Source organism: Amaranthus tricolor, chromosome 5 (assembly GCF_026212465.1).
Source record: "Amaranthus tricolor cultivar Red isolate AtriRed21 chromosome 5, ASM2621246v1, whole genome shotgun sequence".
Taxonomy (NCBI): domain Eukaryota; kingdom Viridiplantae; phylum Streptophyta; class Magnoliopsida; order Caryophyllales; family Amaranthaceae; genus Amaranthus; species Amaranthus tricolor.
The window spans coordinates 7,832,999-7,860,498 of record NC_080051.1 but is presented as its reverse complement, the minus strand read 5'-3'; the positions used below and the strand labels follow the sequence as shown (position 1 = coordinate 7,860,498).

General features: G+C 35.2%; 2 protein-coding genes across 2 annotated transcripts in view; both read left to right on the top strand.

Moving 5' to 3' along the window:
* The first annotated feature begins 5,508 nt into the window (after positions 1-5,508).
* Positions 5,509-7,605, top strand: LOC130813368 (uncharacterized). The gene is made up of 2 exons (XM_057679200.1): positions 5,509-6,123; positions 7,480-7,605. Exons 1-2 carry the CDS (start codon positions 5,509-5,511, stop codon positions 7,603-7,605), a joined length of 741 nt encoding a protein of 246 aa, XP_057535183.1.
* A 7,455-nt stretch (positions 7,606-15,060) lies between these two features.
* The window catches only part of LOC130812721 (mitochondrial fission protein ELM1), a 19,955-nt gene continuing 7,515 nt past the window's right edge, over positions 15,061-27,500 (top strand). The window contains exons 1-2 of the mRNA XM_057678294.1: positions 15,061-15,374; positions 19,892-20,130. Of these exons, the coding sequence (XP_057534277.1) occupies positions 15,192-15,374; positions 19,892-20,130 (422 nt within the window). The 5' untranslated portion in view covers positions 15,061-15,191. The remainder of the gene's footprint in view (positions 15,375-19,891; positions 20,131-27,500) is intronic.

The window sequence follows — 27,500 nt, the reverse complement described above, 5'->3', positions numbered from 1 at the left end:
TCTACTAAATGTTTCCGACGAAGCTTTTAACCCTTTGATTTCGTGTACAGATCTCAGTATTTTCTTCCACAGAGTATTATTGGATTCAGAGAACCGCCACCACCATTTGAATAGAAGGATCAGGTTTTTATGCATAATATTTCCTACCCCCAGACCTCCTAATTCTTTTGCAAGTTGAATATCAGACCATTTAATCCTAGGACATCCCATCTTTACACCAGATGACCCACCCCAAAAGAAACTTCTTTGTAATTTCTCTATTTTCAGAGCAATGGCTTTTGGCATTTTAAACATACTCATATAATAAATAGGTAAGCTGTTGAGAACACTTTTGATGAGAGTTAATCTTCCCGCTTTAGATAAGATTTTTGCTTTCCACGAGGCTAGCCTATTTTGTATTTTCTCCACCACTGGTTTCCAAGTAGAGCATTTATTCATATGATCTTCAAGGGGAAAGCCGAGGTATGTGAATGGACAAGTTGAATGGAGGAATCCAACACCTCTAGCGATGGTCCTAGCCACTCATGATCATTGGAGTGCCAAGATATGAAGCAAGACTTGCTATAGTTTAAGCTCAAACCAGACATCAAAGCAAAAACATCAAGGATTCTGAAATAATTTGTAATGCACATGGACTCTTTAGGAGCAAAGATAAGTGTATCGTCAGCGAATTGAAGGTGTTTTAGACTTACCTTTTCCTTTCCAATATGAACAGCCTCAATCAGATTCATGTCTTCTGCTTTTTTCATAAGGCACACCAGGGCTTCACTAACTAGGATAAAGAGATACGGTGACAAGGAATCACCTTGTCTCAAACCTTTTTCTATCTTGAAAGGTTTCAGGGGCGAGCCATTTAGGAGGATGGACATCGATGCAGAGGTGACACAGTTCATAATCCATCTTATCCATGTCCTACAAAACCCTAACTTTTCCATGACAAGTTCCAAAAATGACCAGTTTACCGAATTGTACGCCTTTTGGAAATCTATCTTTATCAGAGTACCAGGTATCTTCTTTTTTTCAACCATCTTAGGGATTCGTTCGCAATCAATACACCATCCAGGATCTGTCTGTTCATCACGAAAGCGCTTTGGGATTCATCAATCAGAGGAGTAATCACTTCTTTGAGGCGTGAGGATAGGATTTTGGAGATAATCTTGTACAGGGCACCCACCATGCTAATCGGCCTGTAATCATCAATGGAAGAAGGATTTCCAACCTTTGGAATTAGGGTAACCCAGGTGACGTGCAGGTGCCTTACAGAGCAGCCGGCAACAAAGAAGTCCATGACGAACCCGTAGATTTCATCCTTGAGGATATCCCACATCTCCCTAATGAATTTGAAATTGTAGCCATCGAACCCCGGAGCTTTGTCAATACCACATGCCCATACCGCCTGCTTAACTTCCTCAGTGGATGAGATTGTTTCTAGGAATGCTGCTTGTGCGACTGTGATTTTCAGATGGTTATCCATATTGAAATCAAAAAGCGGGACATGTTCTTGCGTGAATCTCTGTGAAAAGTAATTTCTGACTTCATATTTGAGATTGGAAACTCCCTGTACATTCCTGCCATAGATGATTGTTTGGGTAATTTCTTTTTTCTTTTTTTTAAAGATTGTCGAAGCATGTAAGTATTTCGTGTTACGATCTTTTAAGTTGAAACCATAAGATCTGGCTCTTTGCCTCCACACTCTTTCTCTTTTTATAAGCCATTGGTGCAGAAGGCTATTGGCTGCATTCATTCTTGCCCTCTCCATATCATTAAGCTCTCTGTATATATATATATATATATATATATATATATATATATATATATATATATATATATATATATATATATATATATATATATATATATATATATATATATATATATATATATGTATATATATATATATATATGTATGTATATATATATATATGTATGTATATATATATATATGTATATATATGTATATATATATATATATATATATGTATATATATATATATATATATATATATATATATATATATATATATATATATATATATATATATATATATATATATGTATGTATATATATATATATATATATATATATATATATATATATGTATGTATATATATATATATATATATATATATATATATATATATATATATATATATATATATATATATATGTATGTATGTATATATATATATATATATATATATATATATATATATATATATATATATATATATATATGTATATATATATATATATGTATATATATATATATATATGTATATATATATATATATGTATATATATATATATATGTATATATATATATATGTATATATATATATATATATATATATATATATATATATATATATATATATATATGTATATATATATATATATATATATATATATATATATACATATATATATATATATATATATATGTATATATATGTATATATATAAATATAAATATGTATATATATGTATATGTGTGTGTGTGTATATATATATATATATATATATATATATATATATATATATATATATATATATATATATATATATATATATATATACATAAATATATATATATATATATATATATATATATATATATATATATATATATATATATATATACATATATATATATATATATATATATATATATATATATATATATATATATATATATATATATATATATATGTATATACACATTTTCCCCATTGTGTATATATATGTACTATATTTATGATATATATATATACATTTTTTTATTATAATTCATTGATTGTATTTTGGTGATTAATTTATGGTAATTATTTGATGATTTAAATTGTGTATATTAGAAATGAATATTATGCATTGGTTTATTAATAAAACAAAAAAAAACCTAAAAAAAATACCCTAAATTTGCTGCGGTTCTTGGTGAACCGCAGCATATAGTGTGCTTTTATGAATAAAAAAAACCACACTATATGCTGCGGTTCACTAAGAACCGCAACATATAGTGTGGTTTTGTGCTACGGTTTTTAACTGCAGCATTTGTAATTGCTTATCTGCTGCTAGCACAAGTGTTTGGGCTCAAAACTACAGTATATGATGGCCAAAAAACCGTAGCAATTGATGATTTTTCCACTAGTGTCATTGTTTGTATGTAACTTGTAATGCATTGTATGAAGTCTCTGACGTATGCTGGTTTATGTTCTTTGAACTTGCTATGATGTTGTCATTTGACAACTAGCAAGTCGATTTGAAGGCAGGAATAGTGTGTGAGGACTCTAACATTAGAACCTGTACACGAACTATGATATTTTTTCATTGAACTTGTTTATTTATTTTAGCAACTGCGGTTTTATTTTAAATTAGAATTTGGTTTTGAAGAGGCCCTTAGGCTCTCAAGTTGTAACCTTTAAGACTTCCGTTGAATTTTTATTGCTATCTTTATTTGCTTATTTCTTTATCACTACATTGTCATCGATCTTATACACAGTTTAACTTAAATGTCCAATGCGTGACCTGAAATTTATATTTACATATAATTATCTAGTTCACTTTAAAACTGGACTATTACAGACAAAGAATAGAAACAATGCATTTAGTGACTTAGACCGCTCATAAAACAAAATTTTCTATGATTTGACCAATTACACAACTTGGGACAACAATCGAATAAACTAAACATGACAATTAAACGCCAATAAGTATCCACAATGTAATAAATTCTTCAATGATGACAATTAACCACCGTTAATGTCGCAGAACATAATAATCTTTACTAGTAATTGCTATTACTACCAAAGCAACAACAAAGATCATATTCAGTTTGACAGTTTTAATTTGTGTTTCTGGACAGATTATGTATGTTGTCCTGTTTTGTGTATTTACCATGTTATAGTATGTGATGGATGTTCATGTTGTGTGTGGTACTCTAGGTATGGGTGTAATTGTATATGTGTGTTATGGATGATTTGAGGAAAATGTGTATGTGTGCTTATTCCCCGAATACGATTGAACCTTGTAGGAAGTCGATTCGTGACCAGGAATTGATTAAGACGCTTGTGAGTTGGTTATCTTGCTTAAGGTATGTACACGCAGCGAAGTTCGCATTTAGTCCGATGTATCATATAATAATGGTATACAAAAGTAAAGCATGGATATATATAGTATGAATAATGTTATCTTTCCGAATAAATAATTTTGATACACTGTTTGGTAAGCAGAGGTAGTATGACCTCACTAACCTTAAAAGTGGAAGTAGTATGACGTCAATTGGTGGAAATAAATTACTCGCGGTATATGGGGGCATTATGAGCCACCGCGGGGGTATGCATACTTAACCATAGGCACCGAAGTAAGGCGAGTGTCTATGGTAGAGACTTGCTTAGGGGTTAGCTCCCCCTAATGTAATGTCTCACTTATGGAGATTGGAGTTGTATCGACAGTATGGCTGGATAGTACAACAGTATGGCTGACTAATCTTTATATGAAAATAATTATTCTTTATTAGCATGATCGCATCGTACTTTTCTGTGAATTGACAGCTATTAAATTAAAACTTTCTCTTCTTATTATTCTTTATTTGGTATGCGACGTTTGCTGACGTGTACTTTTGGTCTTAACGACCCTGCGATGATGTTGTTTCCTATCTGGGCAATGACTAGCAGTAAGTTAAGTTGCAGGCCTGGGGAGTGAGGATTGACCCTTGGAGAAATAAATCATTAGGATATAGAAGTCTTGATAAGAACTTGTAATTAAGTTTAAAGAACATTTGGTTGTATGAGGCGATTTTCGTTCTCAAGTTGTAATAAGTAGATTTAACTTTTCGTTCTTATCCGCTGCTAAGAATTTCTTATATCTAGTAGTTCATAATAACACTAATAGAACTCGATCCGCAAGTTTCCCTTAACTTCAAATCCGTTTTAACTGCCTTCTAACATCCCGGTTTGACTCGGACAATATTTATTTTGTTTTTTAAAAGGTCATCTTCTCTTTCGTATGACCCGAGTTATTCCAAGATGTTACAACTGGTATCAGAGCGGGAGTTTTATTTAGTGTTGTTTATCTATATCGATGGACTAACGTAGAAAAAAAAAGTAAAAAAAAAAATAAAAAAAAATAAAAAAATTTTTTTTTTACGAGAGTTAAAGGGGTAGACATTAAAGGGATATGATGTGTTGTGCTTGGTGTCTTTAAGCATGATATCATGGATAACTTTGATGTGTGCATGATAGAATTTCTGTGTTTATATCTCTGATGCTCTGATTTATCTATCCTTGTCTTATCTCAGAAATTAATTGCCTCGTTTTCTTTCTTTGTGAGTCAGGAAGTTCAATTTTTACTTTTCTTTAATGGATAAAGGAAAAAGACCGGCCAAGGAAGGAATTAATACCCGAGAGGAACCCTGGAGAGCTTTAGTCAATGCCCCAGCCTGGGCAGAAATAGAGGCTCTGGGAATTTGGGACAGAAAAGAGGGAGAAAGCGATTTGGATTACACCCGACGAATGGAAATGATTTACAAGAGATCCAAACAAGCGTATGAAAGGATAATGGACGAAGAGATGATTGTACTGAAAGAGAGGAGTGAACAGTTACACCTAGAACTTGACAGAAGGGTAAGAGCAGTGGAAACTGTGGGTCGGGACAGATTTGACGTTCCAGAGTCTAGTGGGGCTAGGACAAATATTATTGAGGAGGTCGTTCCCGTAGTAAACCCAAACTCAGTGTTACTAATAAACTTCAACGAGTTGGATTTCGAGGAGGATCCCGAGGAGGATCTAGAAGAGGACCCGGAGGAGGACCCCGATGAGGACCCAGAAGAAGAATTTGAGGAGGATTTCGAGGAAAATTTTGATGAGGAACAGGAAGAAATTATGGAGGAAGATTTCTTAGGAGTGGTAGAAGAACCTTATGAGGATAACTTGGGAGATGGATATAATGCTGATGAGGAGGGGGGAATAGTTGATAGAGATGAAATTATGAGCGATACTGATAGCGAGGTAGTTATTCTAGGGGGTTGGCCGGTGAGGCGAGAAGATCTCATGAGTGAGAAAGAAAGTGAGATAATTATGTGGGAGGAAGAACCACCTAAACCAATAATTGTAGAACTTTCTGATTCCGTAGCGCGACTTACTATGAGTGATTCCTTATCTGTAGGAACCCCTTCTGATTCCGATAGCGCGTCTAGCGATGACTCTGGTGATGCTGATTTTGACCCTGATCGATACATGGAGGATCAGGACCGTCTGGATGCGTCGCCTTTATTTGCCTGATTGTTTCTACTCTATTTGATTATGCATGTGTACGAGTTCGTATGTCTAGTTCCTTAGTAAAATATATCGCGAACAATTTTGTTGGTTAAATGATTTGGTTATTTATCTCGGACTTTTGTAGTATTTGAACTGTGGTTATGTGGGAATTTATACCCAAGTATTTCTTTTTAGATTGGAACTATATGGTATTATTGTTTTGAATTTGAATTTTGTTTTTAAAAGTCTAAACATTAGTAAGTAGAATCGATTAAGTATTGTATTTATGGAAAAATGAATAGATTTGATTATAGACTCATTGTTCAACTCTTTTACCTTTTAGGGCTATTACCTTGTTTATTTTAGAAAAATAACAGAATGAGTTTTCCTTAACCACCAACGCTGTAGAAATGTATTTACATACCTTGTTTAACCTAATGCAGTTTACCTGCCATCATGCCACCCTTTCTGAAAAGGTCCGTGCCAAGAGGAAACTCTGACCGCGTGCTTCGAAACCTAGTTAAGGCCCTAGCTGGCGCAAGGAATCCGAGACAGAAATCTTTGGAGGAAAAGGCTTCGTCAATTAGTAAGAGAATAGCCCAGAGTAAACCCTCGACTTATAGTGGAAAAGGTGAACCTTCTATGCTGGAAAATTGGCTGAGAGAATTTGACAAGCTTTTTAGTGTGGTGAGATGTCCTGCTGAGCTCATGGTCGACCAAGCCGCGTTTTTCCAAGTGGAAGACGCTGACTATTGGTGGACACATAGTAAGATAAGGTTGATATCAGAAAACGACGGTGACTTAAGCTAGGAAGGATTTAAGGGGGTGTTAAGGGACCAATTCTATCCGCCTCATGTGAGGAAGGACAAATCAAATGAGTTTGCTAGGTTCGAAATGGGAAACTTAACGGTGGATGAATATTATTAGAAATTTATGGGATACTTGAAGTTTTGCCCTGAGGATGTCCCAACTGAGGGAAAGAAAATTCAGCGTTTTGAGTTAGGTTTATCGTATGAGATCCAAAAGCACATTGAGACTGATAGATATGATACTTTAGACCAGCTATACAAGAGAGCTGCGCAGATTGGAAATGTTATCAGGAAAGAAAAAGAGAAGATGAGCCATAGCGGGGAAAAGAGGAAAGAACCCATGTTTCAGAATGATACGAATGCGAGTAATCAAGTCCAGAATCAATTTAAGAAGCACAAATCGTTTGGCGGCTTCCAGGAAAAAGGTTTCCATTCTGGTCAAAACAGCAAGAGTGGAGGAAATTCGAGACTAGAGGTTAGAAAGCAGAAGCCTTTGTATGATCGCAATGGGAAGGAAAGAATCTACAACTGTAGGAGGTGCTAGAAGAATCACCCAGGAAGGGACTGTCGGGGTGCGTTGGTGGACTGTTCTTACTGTGGTAAGCCGGGCCATAGAATGTATGAGTGTTATACTCGCATGGGACAACAAGATTTGCAAGGGGGAAATCATAGAGGCTTCCAACAACAACGTCTCATTAACGGACGGAGTGGTAATGAAGCTGGAAGGGGGAATCACAATGGTGGAAGTTTTGGCCGAAACTTGGGAGGTGCCTCAAACCCTAGGTTTTCGAGAAATAACTCTGGTGTCCAGCAACGACAGGGAAATGCTAGAAATGAGTATTTCTTTTCAAGCCAACGTGGTAATCAAGGAGGTGTTACTACTTCTACTCAGAATGATAGCAAACTTTCAGCAGTTAACTCGAGGGAGGCGGCGCAGGCGTCGGATGTGGTCATAGGTACGTTTTGTATTAATACAAAATCCGTTAAAGTACTTTTTGATTCTGGTGCATCGTGCTCGTTTATTTCAAAGTCTAGAGTTAAGGACTTAGAATTGGAGAACCCTGAGGAAACATCTTTTTCAGTCGCTACTCCTTCTGGGGAGATTTTTCATTGTGATTTAAATGGATGATTTAAATGTAATATTTGGGATGGATTGGCTAAGTAGATATAAAGCAATAATAGATTGTGAAGAACAGTCGGTGACCTTAAGTGGACCCAGGGGGGAGAAAGTTAAATATAGGAGCCTTCCTAAGGGACCGAGGATAAAAATCGTATCGTCATTGAAGGTCAGGAAGTTAATCAAGCAAGGGCAACCGTGGTTTCTGTGTAGTATAAGTAAGGTGGAGGAGCGGGAGCTGCGGCTTGAGAACATTCCGGTGGTCTGTGATTTTAGAGATGTTTTTCCAGAAGAACTTTCTAGTATGCCGCCAAAAAGGGACGTGGACTTCTCGATTGACTTAATCCCTGGGACAGGGCCAATTTCAAAAGCCCCTTACCGAATGGCCCCAAAGGAGATGGAAGAATTGAAAGCCCAATTGGAGGAGTTGTTGGAGAAGGGTTATATAAGACCCAGTGTGTCGCCTTGGGGAGCTCCGGTGTTGTTTGTAAGGAAAAAGGACGGAACGATGCGTCTCTGCATTGATTACAAAGAACTCAATAAGGTCACTGTTAAGAATAAATACCCATTACCGCGGATCGATGATCTTTTTGATCAGTTACAAGGGGCAGGAGTCTTTTCCAAGATTGATCTGCGGTCAGGGTATCATCAGTTACGTATCAAGGAGGAGGATATTAGTAAATCAGCTTTTAGAACTAGATACGGACACTTCGAATTTACCGTGATGCCTTTTGGGTTGACCAACGCACCGGCAGCATTTATGGGGTTGATGAATCGGGTTTTTAACGCGTACCTCGATAAGTGTGTGGTGGTGTTCATTGATGATATTTTGGTATATTCCAAGAGCCAAGAGGAACATCGAGAGCATTTAAGGATAGTCTTGCAGATTCTGCGAGAGAATCAGTTGTATGCTAAGTTTTTGAAGTGTGAATTTTGGTTAAGGCAAGTGGCTTTTCTGGGTCACATTGTTTATAAGGAAGGAATTTCCGTTGATTCAGCAAAAGTAGCAGCTGTTCGGGATTGGTCTACACCTCGGAATGTTACAGATATCCGGAGTTTCTTAGGATTAGCAGGGTACTATCGTCGTTTTGTGAAGGACTTTTCTCGTATCGCTCGTTCACTAACAGCCTTGATGAAGAAGGAAAAGAAGTTCGAATGGACTGAGGAGTGTGAGAAGGCATTTCAGTTGTTGAAGGAAAAGTTAACTACAGCCCCTGTGTTGACCTTACCTGATCCATCCTTAGAATACTCTGTCTACAATGACACTTCCAAACATGGATTAGGTTGTGTTTTAATGCAAGATAGGAAAGTGGTGGCGTATGCTTCGCGTCAACTAAGGACTCATGAGGTGAATTATCCTACACATGCTTGGAATTAGCGGCTATGGTTTTCGCATTGAAAATCTGGCGACATTATCTTTATGGTGTCAAATGCAAGGTCTTCACGGATCATAAAAGCTTGCAATTTTTGTTCACTCAATCCGAGTTGAATTTGCGCCAACGACGTTGGTTAGAACTTATCAGTGATTATGATTTGGAGATTTCCTATCACGAAGGCCGTGCGAATGTAGTCGTTGATGCTTTGAGTAGAAAATCGAGGCATTTAGTCTCAGCGTTAATAACCTCTGAGGAGTTGTGTAAGAAGTTTGGGAGAATGAACTTGGAGATAATCCAAGAAGGGGAATTGGAAGCCAAGTTGAGTGCATTGTCTACTCAACCTACCTTTTTCAAAGAGATTATGGCTAAGCAACTAGAAGACCCAAAGTTCATTAAACTTCGGGAGCAGATCAGTGAAGGGAGAGCTGAAGGTTTTACAATTTATGAGGACGGTAGTCTGCGTTTTAAAGGACGGTGGTGTGTAACGGATGGGTGTGACTCTTTGAAGGAAAAATTATTGAATGAAGCCCATTATTCTGGATACTCGGTTCATCCTGGTGGAGATAAAAAGTATCAAGATTTAAAATGCATGTTTTGGTGGTCAGGTATGAAAAAGAATATTGCAGATTTTGTTTCCAAGTGTTTAACGTGTCAAAAGGTTAAGAGTGAACATCGAAGACCAGCTGGGTTACTGCAACCTTTAGAAGTCCCGGTATGGAAATGGGATGACATTTCTATGGATTTCGTGTTAGGTTTGCCACGAACTAAGGCTGGTAATGATACTCTTTGGGTTATTGTGGATAGGCTTACTAAGTCTGCAAGGTTTATTCCGATGAACTGTAAGTGGGATATGGAACAACTTGCTCGTGCCTACGTTAGATATGTTGTTCGATATCACGGAATACCTCGTACTATTGTCTCCGATCGTGATACTCGATACTTGTCACATTTTTGGAAATCATTACAGCAGGCTTTGGGAACCACTCTTCTTCATAGTACGTCTTTTCACCCTATGACGGATGGTCAGACTGAACGTGTCAATCAGATACTAGAAGACATGTTGAGAGCAATAGCCATGGAATGGCAAGGTTCATGGGATGAACATTTGGATTTAGTAGAATTCTCTTATAATAACAGTTATCAGGCAACGATTCAAATGGCCCCATTTGAAGCACTTTATGGTCGTAAGTGCCGTAGTCCTGTATGTTGGGATGATTTTACTGAATCTGTCACCTTAGGACCTGATATGCTTGTGCAAATGACTGAGAAAGTAAAGTTAATTCACGATAAAATGAAGGCAGCCCAGGATAGACAAAAATCGTACGCCGATCTCCGACGTCGGCCTGATGAGTACGAAGTAGGCGACAAAGTTCTACTCCGTGTGTCTCTGATGAAAGGTGTGGTTCGTTTTGGTGCTCGTGGGAAGTTAAGCCCGCGTTTCATTGGTCCCTATGATATTGTGGAGCGGATTGGGAAGTTAGCTTACCGGTTAGCGTTGCCTAATGCGCTGGGTAAGGTTCATGACGTTTTTCATATCTCCCAGTTAAAATGTTATGTTGCGGCTTCTTCGCATGTCTTAGACCCGGAGCCGTTAGAGCTTGATGAAAGCCTCACCTATGAAGAGCAACCTGTTCAGATTTTAGATAGAAAGGTTCGCAGTACTCGGTGAAAAGATGTTGCAATGGTTAAGGTTCTATGGTCAAATCATCGGTCACAAGAGGCAACTTGGGAAACAGAAGCTTCCATGCGAGAGAAGTATCCGTACCTTTTCCCTCAGGTTAGTAAGTTACGGGGACGTAACTTTTAAGGGGGTAGAAAATGAGAGTAGTTATTTTGATCTATTTCTTTTGTTGTGTGCTTGTTTTGTCGTTTTTGTGTGTGTGGTTGTTCTGTGTTTTGTGTTTGTACATTGAGGTTTTGGGGTCAAAACCTTTTTAAGGGGGGTAGTCTGTAACACCCCGATATTTTTCCGATATATTAAATGATTTCCTAGTAAAATTATTATTATTATTATTCTTTTTAGAAGAGTATATTTTTTTTGTTTTTGTTAGTGGGTTAGATCATGAGATTTCAAATTTTAAGGCAATTAAAACCATTTTAAGCCCAAACCTTTTTTTCTAACCTATCATTAATTTCAAATAAATAAATAAATAAATAAAAGAGGGAATTTGAAAAGGGGTGGCCGACCATATGGAGGATATGGGGAAGATTTGTAACTTCCATTTTGGCAATTGGATGGTTAAGGCAATTATCATAATTAAATTTCATAATTCCTTAATTGATTTCTTACCTTACATCCTTTCATTTCAAAAACATTTGCAAAAAAAAAAAAAAAAACACTCCCAAATGCTCTCTAATCCTCACGCCTAAATCATCAATTGGTTCATCAATTTGGTGTTTTGTTCTTGTGCAATTGTGAGTAATTCTTAACCTAGTTTTATTTTTAAGTTTTAATTTAAATTTCTATGATTTTTATGTGTGTTATTTTATAATTTATGATTTGTTTATGATTTAAAATTCATGTGTGAAAGTATGATGTATTTTTTCTATCTAAATTAATGTATGGTTTTTAGGGTTTTAGATATGTTTATATGTGTGTGAAGGATTTGTTTGATGGATGATTGAAAAGTATATATATATAAAAAAATGGATGCTCATAGAAAAAAATGTATGTGGTGTTAGAAATTTATTTTTTTTTATTGATTAATAGAAGGAATTTATAATGTTGGTAGGGAAATATACATGTATATATATGATGTGTATGTGTGTGTACATTTGTGTAAAAAGAATTATTTTTTTGAGGAAAAAAAAAATAATAATAATTAATTAAAATTTATTTTTGTAGATGATCATGAAAATTATGTAAATTTTGTTGTTTAGATTTAATAGGAAATAAAGCATTGAAATTTATATTTTTGTGATAAAAAAAATGAAAATGACAAAATCCCGTAGGTTTTGAAAATGGTGAAAAAAAATGTGTTTTGGAACATTTTTGGCTTTGAAATTAAGTTAAAAATACTTATACTATGTTATAAATTATGGAAATTGGTACCCGGGGGTTTTGACGCCTTCCGGACGCAACGGTGAAGTCGGATTTTCAGTTATCTTTCCGAATAATGTTAGTATGACCTTTTTGGTAATGTTATCTTTCCGAATAAATAATTTTGATACACTTTTTGGTAAGCAGAGGTAGTATGACCTCACTAACCTTAAAAGTGGACGTAGTATGACGTCAATTGGTGGAAATAAATTACTCGCGGTATATGGAGGCATTATGAGCCACCGCGGGGGTATGCATGCTTAACCATAGGCACCGAAGTAAGGCGAGTGTCTATGGTAGAGACTTGCTTAGGGGTTAGCTCCCCCTAATGTAATGTCTCACTTATGGAGATTGGAGTTGTACCGGCAGTATGGCTGGATAGTACAACAGTATGGCTGACTAATCTTTATATGAAAATAATTAATCTTTATTAGCATGATCGCAGCGTACTTTTCTGTGAATTGACAGCTATTAAATTAAAACTTTCTCTTGTTGTTATTATTTATTTGGTATACGACGTTTGCTGACGTGTACTTTTGGTCTTAACGACCCTGCGATGATGTTGTTTCCTATCTGGGCAATGACTAGCAGTAAGTTAAGTTGCAGGTCTGGGGAGTGAGGATTGACCCTTGCAGAAATAAATCATTAGGATATAGAAGTCTTGATAAGAACTTGTAATTAAGTTTAAAGAACTTTTGGTTTTATGAGGCGATTTTCGTTCTCAAGTTGTAATAAGTAGATTGAACTTTTCGTTCTTATCCGCTGCTAAGAATTTCTTATAGCTAGTAGTTCATAATAACACTAATAGAACTTGATCCGCAAGTTTCCCTTAACTTCAAATCCATTTTAACTGCCTTCTAACATCCCGGTTTGATTCGGACAATATTTATTTTGTTTTTTAAAAGGTCATCTTCTCTTTTCGTACGACCCGAGTTATTCCGAGATGTTACAATTACTGATGATAAAATAATTAAGGGGTGTTACAAAAACACTATGGCAAATGAAAATAATAACCAAAATGATTCGATAAGCATCGATAATGATCGTTAGTTTCAAAAAAAATTCTTGTATTGAAATTTGAGACATGTTCACTCTTTTAAACATAACTTTTGATTAAAAAATCACATAATTTCAATGTTTACGACATTAGAACCTAGAGTTCAAGGTCTTTCCAATGATATATTATATGCCTAATTTTGATAACCAAGCGAGAAATGATGATCGTTTAAAGTTTGTTTGTGCTGAAATTTAATATATGTTCAATCTATTGGGCATAACATTTTATAGAAAAATCGTATTAATGCAAGGTTTACGGCATTAGAAACTAGACTTCAAGAGCTTTCTAAAGACATATTATATGCCCAATTCTGACAAATGCGTGACTTCGCTGCGGTCCTGTCGTGTGTTTTACGCGACCATACCGTGGTCCGGTCGCGTGTTTTACGCGACTAGATGTACTAAAAATCACTGCAAAATTTAAACGGTTGTCATTTCTCGCTTTGTTGTCGCAATTGAGCATATAATATGTCGTTGGAAAGCTCTTGAAGTGTACTTTCTAATGCCATAAACCTTGCCTTATTGTGATTTTTCTTTTAAAAATTATGCTCAAAAGATTGAACATGTATAAAATTACAACACAAGGCAAACTTTATGCGATCGTCATTTCTCGCTCGTTAATCGGAATTGGCATATATATATATATATATATATATATATATATATATATATATATATATATATATATATATATATCATAGGAAAGATCTTGAAGTCTAGATTTTAATGCTGTAAACATTGTATTAATGTGATTTTCCTATCAAAAATTTTGGTCAAAGTAGTAAAAATGTATCAAATTTCAGCACAAAACGTGACTAGGTTTATTTTCCGATTTCAAAAAATTATTTTTTAAAATTAATATTTTTTAATTTAATTTAATTATTATTAATGAATTTAGTTTAATAATAATAACAGTGGTTGATTTTATAAATAAAAATAGATTTAAGATTTTTTAGTGATTTAATTAAATGAGGGTGACGACATAATGAAAAGGGTGACGACTTTTAAGGATTGGGTAAAACCCAAAAAAAGTGCATATTGAAGATTTTTTTTACCTTAGAGCAACCTAAGTATATCCTTGAACACTTAATAGTGCTAAATCGGAAGAAGGAAGAATGATTTGAGAGGTTGAAAAGTTTAAATGAAGGATTTTTTTAAGGAATATGTCAAAATTCAAGAGAGTTAGGATTTATAATTTGAGGGAAATAAATGGGAAAGAAGAGCTGATTGTTTAGGTCGTGTCTGTTCGCTTTAATCAATAACAAATAACCAAGTTAGTCCAAAAAATCAAACTCCTTTATTCAATGTTACTAATAAAAAATAACAAAATTTGATTTTTTACAATCTCCCATTTTATTCACTATCAGTAATATATAGTAATATCGAACAAAACCCTTACCGAAGCTTTGGGTTGGAGACGATTAAATATTACTTTTTTTTTTCTATATCATACCCCTGGAAATTTCAAGCCCAAAACTTTCCTTTCAGCCCTTTCGCATTCCCGTTGTTGCAGATTAAAATTAGCTTGATCATTTGATGAAATGAGGCCAATTAAACTCCCCGAACCTCCTTCTAGTCCACGCGGAGTGCCCGAGATCTTCGACGGAGGGGTTTTTGGGGTGATTCGACGTGCTATTATCATCGGAAATGGATTTCCTGGCGCTGAGAACCAGTGTATTGGGTTGGTTCGTGCTCTTGGTTTCTCACACAACCAGTTCCTCTATGTAAGTTTCTTCAATCCACTATTATTTTTCTCCTTTTTATATGATGACTTTATTATGGAATTGTAATTGGTGGATAGCTGTTCATTGAAATCGCAAGTGTTGTTTCAGATACACTTATTTTGTATGAAATTTGGGATATTAGGATTTAGTAATCACTACGTGTTATGCTGTGTGGGGGATCAAGGAAAATGGCAAATCTGCATTCCTGACCGTTGTTGGAAGATCAGAAGTGCTGAATAAACATCAACTAGTTGTAGTATACTTGAGAAAGTAGTACGAATTTTTTCTAAAAACTACGGATAAAGACGTAATAAACAATAGTATATCTACAATGTAAACAAAAAATGATTTGATTGAGCTCTGAACTTGAATTTTGGGGGTGACAAACCGGAGTGTACAAGAACAAAGCGTAATGGAAGTAGGATTTGGCGTGAAGGACTTGCTAACACCCTTGCCTTCGAGAGAGTATTCCCTCAAACCTAAGACTTTGTTTTTTGCCTTAACCAAAGATTCGTCTTTGAACTCGTCTCCCTTAAAGCTTTCCTCACGCATTCCTCTCCTTTTCGAACTCATGAGCACTTTCTTTCCTGAAGGTTTAATATGGTGTTTAGTATATTAGGGTTCAAAGGGGGGAGTCATGAGTGAAGAGTGACTTTGTTTGGATTTTAGTTTTGATGATGGGCATGGAATCAAGACATTCATTCATTTTATTGAAAGAGTACGTGGTCTTGAAAATATCATACAAAACTCTTTTTTTAAACGACTATGGTCTTTCCAAAAAAAATATGACAAACATCCATCGACACTACATAATACCAAATTGCCTCCTCATAGTTCCCACACTAAACTAAACCAACACGCGATGTGACATACTAAATCCTTGCTTTGATTTCACCATTGAATGGCATAGGAATTTAGGCGATGGCTTGTGAGTAGGCTTAGTTTTGACACTAGAGTTTGTGAGGACATATTAGCATAACTACCACCATCTATAATCATTCAACATACCCTATTCTCAACGATACATCTTGTATGGAAGATGGTTTTTCTTTGTAGATCTTCTTGCATCACTTGGCTAATTAGTGTCCTCATCACGAGACACTACTTTTTCGTGACCAAAAAATTCAGCTTTGTTTGTGTACATTCTTACTCCATCACCTTTTTCATTTTTTCTTCTCTATCATAAGCTTGAATATCGTGAGTAATAATCTTCTTGTTAGGACATTCCGAGGCAATATGCCCAAGTCCTTGGCATTTTAAACATCTCCTTAGGGATATTGGATTTGAAAGGATAGTAGTTGTTGGATTAGTGAGTTTTGGGACACTTTGAAGCCTTGATTTCTTGAAAGATGAATCAAATACTTGTGGTATAGGGTTTGGCTATTGGAAAGTGTTTAGCCTAGTGTAAGAATGTGATATCTCAATTCTAAGTATGAGTTTTGGTTGTTCTTTGACCTTGTGGGCTTGAATGATTAGGTTTTTCGATGTGTAAAAGGAATGTAATTCCACAACCTTGACGATGCTTATTTTTAAACCACAAGAAACCTCACTAGTGTGTGTGACACCATACTTCATGACATATGCTTTAAATTCTCAGGCATATTCCTCAAACTCTTGGGTTTTGGAACATTGAGTATAAGGATCAACCTTTCACTTTGAAGATCCATCCAAGTTGCTCGTCAAAAAGGAGGATCTTTGATTATACCATAAATGTTGAAAACTCCTTTCTTAATGTTGACTAATAATTTAGTCATTGTTTTAGTTTTTTTTACTTTCACCGAGTTTAAAACAATCTTTTATTTGAGTTTTACTGTTTTAGTATTTTTATATTTGTTAAATAAATGGACGCATGTGGTTTAGTTAAGAAATAGAATTAAATCAAATTAAATTAAAGCTGCTTTCTTTTTCTTCCACATGCCATTCCCTCCCTCCTTCTCTCCCAACAACATTACATACTTTCTTCTCTCAGTTTAAATCAACTAGGATTCCTTACCTTCCATCTGAATTCTCTTTCCCAAAATCCCAACTTTTTCAAGCCATTATTTAAAGCACACTTGGTGTAGATTCTCCAATTAACAAACTTTACATACCAAACCCTTTCATTGTACGATTTCATATAATTTGAACACTTGGATTTCGCATGAATGTCACTAAATTTTAAATAAAAAATATAAGTTAACTGGAATCGAATTACAACGTGGAATTAGTAAATCTAAAAACCCAATTTACAAATAATAAATCAAATTGTTGCCTACCAATTTCATTCTTGGACTTCTTATAAATGATTGTTAACCACACCCTAAGTGTAGTATCATGATGGTATTGGTGTTCATGCTATAAGTAAAAGAAGGTTACATTAACTTCAATCATTTGGACTCTTGTATCTCAATCCATTGTTATTTGTAACGCAATACGGTTCAGGACGTGGAACGTGAATGGAAACGTGGGACTTCGAAATGATGGGTATTTTTGGTGTTATAATTTACTCTTATAATTAAATTAAAAAGTAAACATTAAGGGGAAATAAATATAACAACTTAAATAAGGAAAAGAAAAGCAAAAAAAAAAAAAGAAATGAGAAAAGCAAAATAAAGTATTTAAAAGCATACAGAGTGAGGAAGAAACACATGATGCAACTTTAGTAAGGTGTATGTTTGTTTCTTAATAGGCCCAATCAATACTTTTTAAAACCTAATAATGTAGTAAGATAAGTACCAATTATTTTTGTAAATCTACTAAGTTCGCCCCCTGCTAGTTATTACTTCATCTTATTCTCCTTTTCTCTTCTTCTTCATCAAAGTCAGTGAAGGTAAGCTTAATTTTCTTATTTTTTCTTAGCTTCTCTACTAACAACAACCAAGCTTCACTACGAAAGGGTATTTCTAACGATCTGGGTCGCGTTTCACCCGCAATCTGGGATGAGCGTTCCTGATCGTGGATCAGGCTCTGTTCCGCAATCCAGGTAACTATGTCTCAACCCCCAACAAATAATATTAACATGAAAGGAGAAAATATACTATAATAGGTAATCCATCAATATTGACGTTAAATATCTTCAACTTTTCATCTTTAGAGAGTATTTGGTATGAAGATTGGAATTGGAGTGAAAAAGAAGTAAACATGATGGGGTAAGGGTAATGTTTAAGGTTATTGTTATGTGTTGTTGGGTTTAATGTTGGAAATGAAATCACTTAAGTTGATGCCTTGGATTTTATTTGGTATATACTCCTTTGATTCCCCTTACATTTCTTTCGTTTTCCTTACTAGGGTTTTAGATTTCCAATTTCATCCTTTTTCAATTTCTTTATTTACGAATAAAAAAAAATAAATAAGTCAAAAAAATAAAAATATCTCCTACACAAGTTCAACACCCATCAAGTCTGTTTTCTTCTAATACAAATAATAGACCAACTATATTAATTTGCGAATAAATATCAAGACATATGAACAATAAGCCGTTAACAAAAGGATCCTAAAATTTAAAATAATTGTTCAAAAAAAGAACAAGTTCCATTGAGATTCCTTAACGTACTTCTGAGAAGTTTATACAAGTATATCTTTAATAAAAGTTACATCAATCAATGCAAGAAAGCATAAAGAGCTGTAATTGTGCACATTGATACAATTATACATACAACTCTCTTGTTGTAGTATTTGTGTACATTAATTCTAGTGAAGTTTCTACAGAAAGCCAACTTGAATAGCATATTTTTTCTCTAACAAGTGAAGTTAAGACCACTATAAAAGTACTTGATATGACCGCCAAAGATGAATGATGTTCACTTCACCAAAGCCATTCAACAACCCATTCAACATTTTAATCTCTCCACTGATCACCATTAACACATCAAAGAGACCATTATGGCAATATTTCTATTTTCTTGAAAATTTAATGAAAAATAGTAAGATGAAGCTAAATATCTTGCACCAAATTAGCCACAATTTTTTCAGATCTAGATCACAGTCCTCTGAATTCTAATGTTATAATGGTCGTTAACCATTACGATTACATATTTATGTTGGTGCTATTACCGAGGTACATTATCATGGATGAGGCATGGATGATTTTTTTGGGAAGGAGACTGTGAGGATAGTGATGCACTAAATGTTGGGTGTTTGTGAAAATTGCCCGGTGATGGAGAAGGAGGTTGAGGCTTGTGGTGGCGAATAGAGGGAGGTAATAATAATGAGATGTTGCCAAGGTTTTCCTGGAATTTGTTAGAGTGGAAAAGAGGTTGTTTGGTAGGGTTAGTGAAGAGAAAGAAAAGGGAAACAAATAATAAAAAAAATGGCACAACCAAACATGATTTAAGGGAGATATTAGTAATTTTCCTTTTCATTTTTGAAACCCTTTAACAAACATGCTTTAGTGATGTCCAATGTTTAGTTATAATGCTTTTTTCAGTCTGCCATTACATGTCTTATCTAGCAAATTTAGTGCAACAATTTCTGCAGTGGATGTCTTTTGATTTCAAGTTTATAATGGTTCAACTTACTCTGTTTTATTAATTATGCAGCGTGTTATTCGGCCTAGAGGAGGAATAAATGAGTGGTTCCATTGGCTCCCTGTCTCTCTCCATAAGAAGTTGGATTACATCTTAAGGCAGATTTGTGTTTATTCACATGTTTTGTTTGCATCAGGAGAGAAAAAAATTGCTTCCCTACCTTCAAGTAATGGTAGCAGTGTTGGCATATCTTCTATTTTGGAAGCTGACGTGAAGCAGATTGTGGGCATGGCTCACAAGACTTTTGATAAGTATATTCTTATTCTCTTCCATCATATTGCTGAAACAACTCCGTATCTTTGACCTACTTGTATGTGATTAAGTGAATTTAAAGGAAATGACTGTAAGTCTTTAGATACTATGTATTTTTCAGTGTGCATTGTTCTTTTCATCTTGTTGATCTTATGCCTAAATGATGATGAAAGAAATATATTACATGTTCCTTAAATGTATTTGGCACATGTGAGGATTGGAATGTATTACTTAATTATAGTTCGTATACTTTTTGCACTAGTAATGTTTTGAGTTGAACTCTACTGTTTGATTCATTGAGTCATTGATGTGCTTTTTGTTGAAGTTCAGTGTAGTCATACAATATTGGTTCTTGATATTTGACATCAATGGACTTCAATGTTTTTTATTGTTGAGAGTGAGGGAAATCTTGATGTGTGGGATTTGTATATCATAGATAGAGGTACTATCTCATGACTCGATTTTAATATTAATTTGTTAAGCTTATTCTTGTGAGTGATAAAATTAAATATTTTGGATTTAAGGCAAAGCCATCCACAAAATTGTGAAATTGGCATTAGGATGATATAGGGGTTCATACTCTAAAGTTCGATTATGAAAACACCTGTGGAGTATGTCCAAAGGAAATATTCCAGGGTAATTTGGTTATCACCCTCGCTCAAGTAGTAAATATATATATTGGAGCTTTAGGTTTAGGGAGATGAAATGATCTAGGAAAGAAAGTCAATAAGAAAAATTACTTTGATTCTTACTCTCTTTAAAACTTAAAATTCTCCCTATGATGATAAGTGATAACTGATAACTGATTTAGCTATTGTAAAAATTGTTTTTGATTTCTTTGTTGACCTTTTATGCTCTCCCCTAAAGAATAAAATTCCTATCATGCAATCCTTTATTGACAAGTGGTGGTGGAAAGTTTTTTAAATCCTCTTGGGACATTGTTGCTAAAGATTTTTGCTTGCCCATTTATGAATTCTTCAAATATGGGAAATTATTGAAGGAGTAAAACTCCACCACTATGACCTTGATTGCTAAAGTCAAAGCACCTTTACACTCTAGTGCCTATAGGCCTATCTCATGTTGTAATGTCCTAAACAAATGCATCTCTAAATTGGTCTTTAATAGACTTTCCCTTGTCCTAAATGATCTCATTTCTCCCCCATAATTTGTTTAGGAGAGAAACATCTTACATAATGTGGTGCTCTGTGAAGAACTGATCAACACTATGGGAGTAAAAATGCCTTTTGCCACAAAAAAAGGCATATGAGTATATGACTCATTGGGAGCTCACCCTTGACCTCGTAAAGGCATTATTTCCCCTCCCCCCCCCCACATTTCATCTGCATTAACAACAAATTCTTCATAACTCCAAAATTTACCCTCCTTATTAATGATAAAACGATGGCCTATTTCCTATAAGCGAGGTCTAAGGCAAGGGGATCCTCTATTACCCCTCCTTTTTTTCCTTTGGATGTAGTATCTGCTCGAATTGTGAAGTATGTCGGTGGGATTGTTGGTTTCGAATCCCATCCCATATGTAAGGAATTGAAGATCAACCATCTTAGTTTTGTAGATATCTTCTAATTTTCAGGTTCGGGGATGAGCTCCCAATTTCTATTCTTCTTGAACTAATGTGTATAGTAATGGAGTTCATGATGAATGGTATAGATATGGTTTTAAGATGGACACGTTTCCCTTCTGTTACTTGGTTATTCCTATGCATGACAAGTCATCGAGTGCTCACATCTGTAACATCATTATTCATAAGATCACTAATAGTATTAACCTTTCAAGTTATAGGCACCTTCGTATGCAACTTGCTTGCAACTCATTAATGGTTTCTTCCTCTGACGTCGAGTTATAGTTCGGGGGAAGTGAAAAGGCTCAATAGCATTTATAGAACCTTCCTTTGGTATAGCTTATCTAAGGCTGACATCAAATGGGAAAGAATATGTATGCATAAATTTGGTGGTGGTTGGGTGTTAGTGATGTAGAAAAATAGAACGTAGCAGCTATTGGTAAGAATGTGTGGCATATTGCATCCTAGCAAGACTCTTTATGGGTTAAGTGGGTACATGGGCACTACTTAAAAAGCTAGTGATTGGTGGGGGTTCATTCCTCGTACAAGGTACGAGTTGGGATTTTTAAAAATTATGTAGATTAGATAAAAAGCACATATGCTGCCGTGGTTGAAGAAGAACATAGTATAGTATGGGCCAAATGCATTTGGTCTGGATTTGCTATCCCTAAATGTAGATTTATTGCATGACTAGTGAAGTGACTTCAACATGTGTGATGACACTAACTTTTTAATTAAGTCGTGATCATCTCCCGTTTGTGCCCTCTTAATAATGTACCCCTCCCTACTTTCAAACAAGTAAAAAGCAAAAAAAGAAGGGAAACCTGGGAAATGGTTTTAACAGTAAGTGTGATTAGGAAGAACACACTTAGATTTAAAAGTTTCTGATTTTATTGTAAAAAAAAAACAAAGAGAAGAATGAGTAGATAAGAATGAATAGTAGAAGAAGATTGATAAGAGCCAAATCACAAGAACAAACTCAATGATTTGGGGTTTTAGGCTGGAGATAAGACACACTCAATCTCCCTAAGAATTTCAAGACAAACTCAAAGTGATAATTGAAATTACTATTTCTTTGGACAAACACAAGAAGAAAAACAATGCATGAAACAGAATTTGAATTTTTTGATTACAAAACATTCCTTTATATAGGGTGAATACAAGATTCTAGAAGCTTTCAAATATATCCCCTATTTCGGTCAATACATCACCCTTTGTTGGTCAACGAATTCATGAATTAATTAGAATTCATGTACCAAAAATTCTTCTAGCAAATACAATGAACTTGCTGATTTCTAGAAACTAAATTCATCCCCCTTTATAATAAAGAAAATCAGCCCCGAAAATTCATAAGTAAAATAAAAATTAATATTCAGGACTAACATTGCATATTGATGCCACCATTGCTCTTTTGTACCATGCAATTATTTGTTATCCCATACTAAGCACGTACAAATTCCGGTTTGCGAAAAAAAGAATTAAACCCAAGTTTCTCAAGAATTAATGCAACGGGCTCCTGAATACTCGATCTTGGATCATTTCCTCCTTCTTTTGAAGATTTTTTCCTCAAACTTAAATCATCCAAGTATGGTGACTAATCCCCCACATTGAAAGTAGCACTTACACCCATCAACTCATCACGAAGTTCAATTTTATATGCTATCATTCACCCTTTCAAGAATTTTGAATGCACCATCGGATCTTGGCATAAGTTTATTTTTTCGAAGTTTGGGAAATCTCTCCTTTCTTAAATGTAACCACACCAAATCCCCAGGGTAAGATATGGGTTGTTTTCTTTTTTGTTGGCTCTCTCTTGGTATTTTTTATTCATCTCCTCGATTTTTTTCTTCACTTGCTCACATGTTTTTTGAAAAGTTTCCACCCTCTTTTTTTGCATGCCTTTCAACCATATCGCCCTTTACCAAAGGAATCAAATCAACGGGTACAAATGAGCTCTATTGTAAGCAAACTCCGCACGGGCTAGTTTCACATCCCAATCTTTTTGCGTTTTGCTCACAAGACCACTTAACAAAGCACCCAAAGTTCTATTTGTCACCTCGGTTTGCCTATCAGTTTGGGGATGATGAGAGGTGCTAAATAGAAACTTGGTACCAACCAACATCCATAGGGTCCTCCAAAAGTGACTTAAAAACTTGGAGTCCCTATCTGAAACTATACTCCGAGGAATGCCATGAAGTTTGACGATTTCCTTAAAGTACAATTCAGCCACTTTCACAGCATCATCAGTTTTACTACAAGCTACAAAATGAGCCTTTTTAGAAAATCTATCTACCACCACCATAATGCTATCTCTACTCTTTTGAGTTCGAGGCAGTCCAACAATAAAATCCATTCTAACACTTTCCCAAGGAACATCAGGAACTGGTAAAGGAGTATACAACCCTTTTGTGAAATACCCTTTTGTCTTCTGACGCGTTGCACATCTCTCCACTACTAAAGAAACATCTTTGATCATTCTTGGCCAATAGAAATGCTCACCCAGAATGTCAAGTGTTTTTTGTACCCCAAAGTGTCCAGCTAAACCTCCAGTATGAACTTCTCTCACCAATAATTCTCTAACACCACCCTTAGGCACACATAACTTGTTTCCCTTGAAAAGATAACCATCTTGCTCAACATAATCTTTTGTTTGTTTTTCAAATTCATCAGCAAAATCAGGATCATCTTTGTAACACTCTTTGAGTTGTTCAAAACCCATAATTTTTGCATCTACCATAGAAAGCAAGTAAGTGCAACGCGATAAAGCATAGGCCACTACATTACTCTTCCCATCTTTATACTTGGAACTAAAGGAAAATGATTGAAGAAATTCTACCCATTTTGCATGCCTCTTGTTTAACTTTTGTTGCCCATGCATGAACTTTAAAGCCTCATGATCTGAACGAAGAACAAATGGTTTTGGCCTTAAGTAATGGGACCAATGATCAAGAGCTCTAACTATGGCATAGAACTCACGGTCGTAAGTAGAGTAGTTCATCTTAGCTCCATTCAATTTCTCACTAAAGTAACTCACAGGTTTTTTGTCTCCAACCCCACTTGCATCACACTCCACCTCAAACACCTTGTTAAAATCAGGAAGCACAAGTATTGGAGCAGTACAGAGCATGTTTTTCATCCTTTCTAAAGCATTTTGAGCACTTTCTCCCCACTCAAACTCTCTTTTTTTAGTTAACTCGGTAATGGGAGCCATAATAGTCGAGAAGTTTTTAATGAACCGCCTATAGAATGAAGCAAGCCCATGAAAACTCCTAACCTCATGCACATTTTTCGGAGCCAACCAAGACTTCACTGCCTCTATCTTTTCTGGATCAACTCGTACTCCTTCTCCAGTCACAATGTATCCTAAAAACACCACACTAGGATTCAGGAATACACATTTCTCAAGCTTCCCATACAACTTCACTTCTCTTAATTTTTCAAACAACTTCCTCAAATGTATTCATATGATCTTCATTGTTTTTACTATACACCAAGATATCATCCAAGTAAACAACAACAAAATCATTGATAAAAAAACGGAGAACCTCATTCATCAATCTCATAAAAGAACTGGGAGCATTGCAAAGTCCAAAAGGCATCACTAACCCCTCATACAACCCCTATTTTGTTTTGAAAGCTGTTTTCCATTCATCCCCTTCCCTTATTCTCATCTGATGATAACCACTTCTTAAGTATATTTTGGAAAAGACTAAGGCTCCACTCAACTCATCCAATAGGCATCGAAAAACGGTATTTGATGGTAATGTTATTAATGGACCGACTATCTACACACATTCTCCAAGTCCCATCTTTTTTGGGCACCAACAGAACAGGAAAAGGACTAAGACTTTCTCTCACATAACCCCTTTCAATCAACTCATTCACCTGCCTCTCTAACTCCTTACTTTCCTCTGGGTTGCATCTATAAGCAGCTTTGTTTGGCAAAGGTGCTCCAGGAATTAAGTCAATGGCATGCTCAATGCCTCTAATTGGAGGGACACCTTTGGACAAGTCATCGGGGAACACATCTTTGTACTCTTCTAATAACTCTTTTAGGGATGATGAGTTATCACAAGAAGTACTCCTGCTATCTTTGGCCCTTACAACCAAAGCATACCCTCCACCATGCTCTTTCACTATTTTCTCAAATTCATTACAAGTTACAAGATAGTTGCTTTTTTCTTTTCTTTTTTAGCAACTTTAGGGGGTAAGGGAATTAATTTAACTTTTCTACCATCCCTAGTGGTTACAAGATATTCATTACTCTTTCCTTTGTGCTCCGAGTTGTGATCAAACTGCCACAGTCTTCCTAGCAACAAATGACAAGCATCCATCGGTAGCACATCACACCACCTTTCATCTTCAAAGCCTCCAATAGAATAAGAGACTAGAGCTTGTTTCTTCACCTTTTATGCCAGTGCTATCATTCAACCAATTCAGCTTGTAAGGTTCTTCATGATCTCTAGTAGTCAATTTTAACTTATTCACAACCTCTGATGAGATTACATCGGTTTGAGCACCACTATCAACAATCACATTGCAAGTCTTCTCACCAATCTTGCATCTAGTATGAAACAAATTATTCCTTTGCCTCAAATCAGATTGTGGTTCATTAAACAACACTTTTCTCACAACCATAATGTTAAATTCGTCCTCCGGTTGTATTTCTTCATCAACTTCATCCTTTGAATCTGCCACTTCCTCAACGACAAAGTTATACCTTTGTTCTTCTTCATCCATGATAGCACACTGAGTAGCAGTCAGAACAGCTTTGCTAGGGCATTCACTAGCAATGTGTCCTCTTCCATGACACTTAAAACATTTCCTCCTTGTAGCAAATTCACTAGGAGTAACCACAACCTTTTCTTTCTTTGCCTCATATTTCGGACTAGAAGGGGTTGCTTTACTTTGAAAGGTTCTCCCTTTTGAGTATGATGGAGTAAATTTTGAAGTGTTTTTATAAGGCACTCTCGGTCTTTCTTTTTTCTTTTCTTCCTTGGCTTGATTTTCAAATTTCAAAGCCAATTTGCACACATCACTAAAAGAAGTGTAGTGTGACTTCAACTTTTCTACTGATTGTCTTTGACAATCCCTTCACAAATCGATTAATTTTAAAAGCTTCCTTCTCTTGCAAATCACATATTAAGCAAAGCTTTTCAAATTCTTTTAGATAATCTTCCACACTCATGCCATCATCTTGTGAAAGATGTGTTAATTTCAAATATTGCTCTTGCTCATATTCTTTGCTCACCCACTTATCTTTCATCTTTTTTTTTTAATTTTTCCCATGAATCGACTTTTCTGTTCCGGCTCTTCTCCTATTTGCCTTAAAATTGTCATACCATAAGGCAGCAAGTTTTGCAAATTTAAGCACAACAAGCTTAAATTTTTTCCTATCATCATACCCCTTGTATTCAAACACAGTTTCAATTTGTCTTAGCTAATCAAGGAACGATTCGCTATCATGACCTCCATCAAACTCTGGGAGATTGATTTTCAATCCTCTATATTCATCAAATGCACGAGAATTTCCTACACCACTACCATCTCCTTCCTCGATCTCATTGATTTTATTTGATGTTTTCAACAACTCACCCATAAAATTCATTTGAGTATTTTTTCGTTCTTTTTCCGCATCTATTTCTTCATTTTTTCTCTCCAATGTCTCCAATTTTTCTGTTATGATACGTAACATATCAGCAAGATCACCATTTGTGCCCATTTTTTTTGAACACCCTTTCGATCCACCAAAAGCTTCTGATACCAAATGATGTAAGTGTGATTAGGAAG

What these genes read in the sequence shown, in the direction of transcription:
- LOC130813368 (XM_057679200.1), top strand. Translation starts at nt 5,509, where the DNA reads ATGGAAATGATTTACAAGAGATCCAAACAAGCGTATGAAAGGATAATG. An exon ending in TTGTAGAACTTTCTGATTCC is followed by an intron (nt 6,124 to 7,479) that starts GTAGCGCGACTT and finishes GGCGGCTTCCAG; the next exon opens with GAAAAAGGTTTCCATTCTGG.